The sequence below is a fragment of the Limulus polyphemus genome, unplaced genomic scaffold (genome assembly GCF_000517525.1).
Source record: "Limulus polyphemus unplaced genomic scaffold, Limulus_polyphemus-2.1.2 Scaffold483, whole genome shotgun sequence".
NCBI classification, from domain to species: Eukaryota; Metazoa; Arthropoda; class Merostomata; order Xiphosura; family Limulidae; genus Limulus; species Limulus polyphemus.
The window spans coordinates 36,282-44,642 of record NW_013666093.1 but is presented as its reverse complement, the minus strand read 5'-3'; the positions used below and the strand labels follow the sequence as shown (position 1 = coordinate 44,642).

The 8,361-nt window shown below is 32.3% G+C and overlaps 1 protein-coding gene across 1 annotated transcript in view; it reads right to left on the bottom strand.

Moving 5' to 3' along the window:
* The window catches only part of LOC111085580 (prohormone-1-like), a 13,060-nt gene extending 4,993 nt beyond the window's left edge, over positions 1–8,067 (bottom strand). Inside the window, exons 1-2 of the mRNA XM_022384786.1 lie at positions 7,960–8,067; positions 5,312–5,437 (exon numbers count right to left, since the gene is read on the bottom strand). Coding sequence (XP_022240494.1) covers positions 5,312–5,437; positions 7,960–7,986 — 153 coding nt within the window. The 5' untranslated portion in view covers positions 7,987–8,067. The remainder of the gene's footprint in view (positions 1–5,311; positions 5,438–7,959) is intronic.
* Between the last annotated feature and the right edge of the window lie 294 nt (positions 8,068–8,361).

Here is an 8,361-nt window from a genome sequence, read left to right as displayed (position 1 = left end):
GACAAAAACCTTGTCGAAACGTTGTACATTTGCTGTTATATTAAAGTTTTTCTTCATCACCCATTCAAGCCGTCTCCAGCCATTATTAGTCTCAAAGTGGGTTCCTCGTCATCGAATTACTGGACGTGGCGACATGGACAGTAAGGACTTGATGAAACTCCAAAATCGTTTTAATATAACGTACTCAACATAATATAAAAAAATAAATCAGGAAATGAATTTTAGATCTAAAAGAAGTTTTGTCTTATGTCCAATATTTCATTAAGAATCGTTTTTCATTGCAATAACTATGTGGTTCACAATATGAGACTGAGATGGAGCCACAATGAAGAAAAATAATGCGTAAGAATTTGTTCTGTAAAATTCAAGATCATTCCTTATTATCAGTTAAATGTTTGATATAGCATTTAACAGGTACTTGAGGTAATACATTAAAGTAGATTTCGAAATGAACTTTATTATTAAGTACTAAAAGGGTTAAGAGTTTGAAGAGGTAATTAAGAAAATGGATCATTGTCTCTAAAACATGCATCATATGTATCAAACACAAACTATACAATGATTGAAACAGTCCTTACAGAATACCAAAACTATAACTACGCAATGAGAAAAACCTTTTATAAACTGACTAAAACACAAACTACAGAGTGACCATAACAAAACTAATGAGTGATCCAAAACGTTAACTACTGAATGATCAAAGCGCTAAGCTAGACCGATCAAAGCCATAACTTAGAGTTACTAAAACACTAACTACAGAAGAGACCAAACACTTATTACGAAGTTACCAAAATTCTAATCATAAAGTGATCCAATTACTAACTATAAAGTGAACAAAAATACAGAGACTCAATCAATGAGTACAGAGTGGCCAAAACACTTATTTAGAGTGATGAAAAGATTAAATCGAGTCTGAACAAAACACTATCTTTAAAAATAACCAAAACACTATCTAAAGAAACTAAAACTCTAACTAATGACCAAAACACTAACTACAGAGTGGAAAATCACTAAGCACCGAATGACCAGTAAATAAAAAGAGAATATAATATTAACAACAGAGTAAGACAACCATTAATTAAAAAAGTGATCCAACAACTACCTATAGAACGACACATACGCTAACTAAATAATCACCGAAGTATTAACCAAAAATTACCCAACTGTTGAATACAGGATGAACAAAAAGCTAACTTGGATTTACCAAAATACTAATTCGAGTAACCAAAACATTAACTACTGAGTGAACAAAATGAAAACCATAGAGTTACCAAAATCTCAGCAACAGTGATCAAAACGCTAACTAAATAGTAACCAAAATACAAAACACAGAGTGACTCAACCATTAAACAAAAAGACATAAAACACTAACTATTGAGTGATCTAGCCATTAACTAAACAACGACCAAAACACTAACTATTGAGTGATCTAGCCATTAACTAAACAGCGACCAAAACACTAACTTCAGAGTGCCTCAATCACTTACTATAGAGTAACCAAAACATTAAGTACAGAGTAACCAAACCAATAATTACAAAATGGCCGATATACTAACTAAACAGTTACTAAAAAACGAAATACACAGTGACCTTTACAATAAGTACCGACCGACTAAAACACTAGGTTGATAAAACCAAAGCTCAAAAAACAGAGTGAACAAACGATAATTTTATGGTGACCAAAACACTGATTAAAATTACTGAAATGCGAACAACAGAGTGATCAAACAAACTAACTAAAAAGTGGCCTAAACAATGACTAGCGATAAGTACAGAGCAACCAAATTAGTAAGCAAATAATGATCGAAATACTATGGTTACAGAAAGGCCCAACCACTAAATAGAGAGTAACAGTACCACTAGCTGTAGGGTCACCAATTTACAGAGTGATTCACCCAATGAGTGCACAGCTACCAAAATTCTAACTTAGAATGACCAAAATATAAACTATAGAATAAAAAACTATAATTACACAGTGACGAAAATTTTAACTCCGAAATTACTATGCTTACTACAAAGTTAAACTACCAAAATGCTATCTAAAAAGTGACCGCTAAGAAAAGATTGACCAACACACTAACTATGGAGCATATCAACCACTAAATAAAGGATGATCTTACCACTAAATGCAGAGGGTCCAAAACACAAACAACAAAATGGTCAAAACGGTAACTACAGAGGAACCAGTTAAAATGTAATCTTTAAAGTGTCCAAAACACTAAATATAGTGTAATCAAAATACTAGCTAAAGAATGATTAAATTACAACTTTTATCAAAATGCTAACCGCGCAGTGACCAAAACTCTAGCCACAGTTACAAAACAACTAAATGAAGTGCGACCAAAACACTAACTACGAAGTTACCAAAACGTTAACCATAGAGTAACTTAAAGCAGGCTAGAAAGTGACCAAATCTAAATATAGAGTAACCCAACCACTAAGTAAAGAATGACCAAACACTAACTACAGAACGATCAAAATAATAGCAACATTTATCAAAATGTTAACTACATATTAACCAGAAAACTAACCAGAGTTACCCAACCACCGCCAAAAAGAGCAAAACACTTCTTACTGAGTGACTTAATACTAACTACTGAGTGACCAAAACATTATTACTAGAGTTACAAAAATACAAGCTACAGAGCGATCTAACCAATGGGTGCAGAGTGGCCAAAACGTGAACTTAGAGCGACCAAAACACAAACTATAGACTGACAAATACGCTATCTACAGAGTGAGGAAAACGCTTACTACAAAGTGATCAATACACCTACTACAAAGTGATAAAAACGCTAAAAACAAAGTGCCACAAATACTATGTAACGTGTGACCAAAACACTAACTACAAAATGTTCCAGCCACCAACTAAAGAGTGACCCTATTACTAAGTGTAGTAGATCCACAACGCTAATGAGTGAGTGACAAAAACATTAACTATAAAGTTATGAATACGCTAGCTAACACAGTGACCGAAATACTTACTACAAACTCATCAAAATATTAACTTTAAAAGGACCAAATCGTTAATTACAGAGTGGCCCGACCGCTTAATAGAGTAAAAAAAGTGACATTACACATAACTGTAGAGTAACCAAAACACTAACTACAGAGTGACCAATACTCCAAACACATTTATCAAAATGTTTACTACATTGTAGTTAACTAAAAACACAAACCACAGAGTTATCCAACCACTGCAAAAAAAAGGAACAAAACACTAATCACTGTGTGGCCCAGCTATTAACTGAAGTATAACTAAAACATTAACTATAGACTGAATCAATCACTAACTATACGCTGTAAAATCTCCCGTAGAACTACATGTAATCAACCATTATTTTTCAATTTTAAAAACCGTATTTTAAAGTATTTTTAAAACATCTAAATAACGTGAAAAATACTATAAAATGAGTACATTTTGTAATGTATAGAACCATGTTTAAAAACACTCTCATTTCCACTCAGTTCAACGTGAAAACATTTAAATAATAATAATTTGACAGCAAAAAAAGTCGGTATTTCACTAAATTAGCGGGAACTGTAAAATCCTGTACTTAAACCTTTATTTTTATACATAGTTGCTTTTCCCTACCATGCGGCTAACCTTAGCGGGAACTGTAAAATGCTTTACTTAAACCTTTATTTGTATACATAGTTGCTTTTCCCTACCATGCAGCTAACCTTAGCGGGAACTGTAAAATACTTTACTTAAACCTTTATTTGTATACATAGTTGCTTTTCCCTACCATGCAGCTAACCTGGTCGAAATTTTATATGGATAAACCATTTGAAGTGTTGCCGTGTAGAAGTGAAAAAAAAATCCTTGAGACACGTGATAAAACTATTATCGTATGTACATTAATCATTACTTTTATAATATTTATTTTTACATTGACTGTGAAGAAACACTAAAAATACATGCATAAAGGTATATTTAAATAGAGTAGACATTAATTTAAAAGTATTTCTTTGTTGAATGACAGCGAAAAACAATTGAAATACATGATAAAACAATTATTTTATGCGGATCAACCATTAACTTAAATGTATTTTTTTGTAGAATAACAGTAGAAAACACTCAAAATACATATTGAAACAGTTATTTTTAGCTACACTTCAGTAAAATTTAACAGTGAATTGCTGTGAATTTAACAGAAGGTTCTGAACTTATTTTTATGTTAAAAAGTCTGGCAGCTGAACTACCAGTCTTTTTACCGTAAATTAACAGTGAAATGTTTTATAGTGTAAGTGACTAAAAACATAAGCTACAGGGTGACCCAACAACTAACTACAAAGTGACCAAAACGCTACGCATAGAGTAACTCAAACGTTAACTGCATAGTTAGCGAACCACTATAGTGACTAAAGCTCTAACAACAAAGTAGCCAAATTGGTGAGTATAGAATTAATCAAAACAATAAACAGAGTGACAAATACGCTAACTACACAGTAACCAAAACTCTAACTGCAGAGTCATTCAAACACTAACTAGAGAGTGACCAAAACGATAACTACAAAGTGTCCCAAACATTAAATACATAGTAATGAAAACACTAGTCATAGAGTGTCGTTAACGCTAACTACAAAGTGTCCCAAACATTAAATACATAGTAATGAAAACGCTAGTTATAGAGTGTCGTTAACGCTAACTACAAAGTGTCCCAAACATTAAATACATAGTAATGAAAACACTAGTTATAGAGTGTCGTTAACGCTAACTACGAAGTGGCCAAAATACTAGCTACAGATTGACCAAAACACTAAATACGAGTGACCTTCCCTAGTTATTTTCTTTCACAGTAAACTCATAAAAGATACATAGCTGACCACCAGCTGGAATAAACTTTCTACTTAGGTTCAGTAATCAAATGTTTATTTATTAACATTTAATATAAGAGTATAAGATATAAGTTAAAAAAACTGTTATTATTTGCAGATCACTGAAGCATGTAATTATAATTACTAGTTTATAAACAAAAGTTTTGTCTTATATAGTAATATTTTCACTTATTTTGTAAAGAAGCAAAGATCCCTTCTAAAGGTATGCGCATGATCTGCCATAATCATATAGTTGTACTTATAAGTTGTTATTTTGTGTTTATAAAGTAATCCTGTTATTGTTAAACATATAAGTTAGTAGCTGATATTTCTGTTTAAACATCTTTGTTGAATTATTGCGAGAAAGTTCACTAATTCTCAACGTATAATTCAATAAGAAAAATTTAAATTTATATCTATTATCTGTGTATTTATAACCAAATGTTCTAAATTATTTGTAAATGGAAATTGGACTTTAAAACATACTTACATCAAGATCAGAAGGATAGAATTCTTGTGCCGATTCTCCTAGACTTTTGGCAGAACATACAGCTAGCAAAAGACAAGCCAGCAAGAGAAGCATATTTATTTTCAACATGACTGCCAAAAATGTGACCTGTGGAGTCAGAAATGTTTAATTTGTCAGTAACTAGAAAACACCAAGTTGTAGCATACCTACTAATACATTTTTATGAAAAGTAAGTTGTTTCGAACTCACTCAATCACCGCATGGTAACAGTTAAATTATCTATCTCTTTCTGTACATAAGAACCATACAGCAACTAGTGAAGGTGTCACCTGTTCTCTTAAGTAGTGACCTTAAATGGTCTTGCACTTTAGAATTTTAACTTATAGTCCGAAAAATGTTGTGGAAACAAGACTGTTGAAAATATTAAACGTCATGTGTTTGAGTTTGTTCATTCAAAAATTACCCACTTTCCGTTTTCCTTTTATCCCAAATCTTTTTCTCAGTAAATGGAAAGATGCAATGATTGAAAATAGAGGTTACTCTGATATAAAATATATATATACAGCAATTCTCTTTATATTCTTGTTGAAACTTGTTTTGATTTTAAAAGTTAACTAGACCACCCGTGACTCCTTGGGGAGTGCAGAATTCACGCTAATTTCAATATTGCACCGAAATGAAGGTTTATTTTCATACAATTTAATTAAATATTTCCATCCATTCGTGTTATTCATAATTCAACAAAAGATATTTGATGGTTTATCCGGAGTAAAGGAAGACCATTTCATTTTTCAAAAAGTGAAGTCAGAGTTTTCAGGTATTCTGATGAATTAGTTCATTATGTTGTGGTATTCGTCTTAAACCTTCTACAAATAAGAAACAGTAACACTTTATCTTTTCTTCGAATTATCTACCATAACCAAGGCACATTATTGAGAAATTATTCAAGATCTTGTTTTTGTCATCTTATGCCTTTTAGTGAAGATGGTAACATTGACAGGGAAATAGATTTTAACGAAGAAGTTTCGTAAAGAGCACGAACGGTAGTGTGATGTAAAATTACTCATGCTAGAAATTTTCATAAAAGTGACTCGAAAAACGGCGCTAACTCGGTAACCCGTGGCCCGATTTTAACTAAACTTGTTTTATTCTGTTTCTATTCTCATTTCATTACAAATTTGGCGCTATTTTTATGCCGTTTTTGCTATAGTTAATTACAGACAAGCAAACAAACAAACAATCTCAGAGTTTTAGTATATAAATTAAAATCTAGTCTAGTATATGGCTACATACAAATAAACATTCTAATTTTGTAATTTTTATAAATATATATGATTGTATTTTCTTCTTTAATTTTTCGATAACAAGTCAGTAATTCTAGTAAATTTATATTTCCAAACGTATTTTAAATTAATATTAATCATGCACACGTGTTATCATAATTGCTTAATTCTCACTACAATTCAGCATAACAAAGTTGTTTGGTGAGTCTTTAAGTTCGAACTAACTTTTCTTCAGCTGCTGGGCAATTCTTTAAAATCCAACTAGTCTGATTTCTTGATAAGCCTTTCAGTTCCAATTAACCTGTCTCCTGTTACTAGCTGAACCTTTATATTTCATCTATTTCCTCTTCTTGGCGAGTTTTTATCTTCCAGCTAACGAAACTACTGCTAGCGAACGAATCATGAAGTCTCAATTAATGTATCCACTGCTACTGAAGTATGTGTTTAAGTATAACTAAACTTTCTTTTAGGTGAGTCTTTAACTTCCCTCTAGCCTAACTACTGCTATTGAACGAATCATGAAGCCTCAATTAATGTATCCACTGCTACTGAGGTATGTGTTTAAGTATAACTAAACTTTCTTTTAGGTGAGTCTTTAACTTCCCTCTAGCCTAACTACTGCTACTGAACGAATCATGAAGCCTCAATTAATGTATCCACTTCTACTGAGTTTTAAGTACAACTAACTTTCTTTTAGGTGAGTCTTTAACTTCCCTCTAGCCTAACTACTGCTACTGAAGCCTCAATTAATGTATCCACTGCTACTGAGGTATGTGTTTAAGTATAACTAAACTTTCTTTTTAGTGAGTCTTTAACTTCCCTCTAGCCTAACTACTGCTACTGAACGAATCATGAAGCCTCAATTAACGTATCCACTGTTACTAAGCTGTTTTCTCGGTAAGTCTTTTAGTTTCAAGTAATGTGTTATTGCTAGTGGGCGAGTTCTTAAAATCTCACTGAACCACTTTCTTGGTGAGTATCTCAGTTCTAGCTAACCACGCCACTGTTTCTGAATGTGTCATTCAAAAATCAATTAACCTGCCTACTGCTACTGGGTTAATTGTTCAGTTCCAACTTTATATTAGTTATTAGACTGTTGTACTTGTGAACTGCATTAGACAAATATTCGATTGGAAGGCAGATACAATTTATATATTTCATGCAATCAGTTAAGAGTTTTAAATTCCGGAATATATTTATTAAGTCAGTTATAAATTTAATGACTTTAATTCAGGTTTTTTTCCATTAACTGTTTGACTATACAATAAACTCGTTTACGGAATAATGTACAATTTTTATTTAACACAAGAGAAACCTTAAAATTACAATGCAAGGTGCAGAGGATTTTCAAACAAAGCATAATGTATTTAGAATACTGAAACTTACCTGAAAAACGTTGTAGAGGAATTGCATTCACTTTTGAGGGAGTGATCTTGAATTCAGGTTTAAATAGCTTCCCTGAAAATAGAAATCCACACAGCGCATGTTTTTCGTTATGTGACGAAACCCTCAAAATTGATAGATGCTGCAGACCAAATTCAATTCCACGCAAGCGCAGTAGGCAATAGACGTTCGATGGACCAATAGTAACTTGTCCACAAACGAAATAAAGAGAAATCTGTCAGTGAATACGAAGGCAGATTTGAAATCAACGTCATTCGCTGTAAGTTTAGTTAGAAAAAAAAGCAGCCTAGCTCACAATACTTTGTGAACGGATTAGACTGATAGGAGTATGACGTCATGCAACTTACATTGCTAGAAAAACAGCCAATTTCGTTAAAGTAAGGC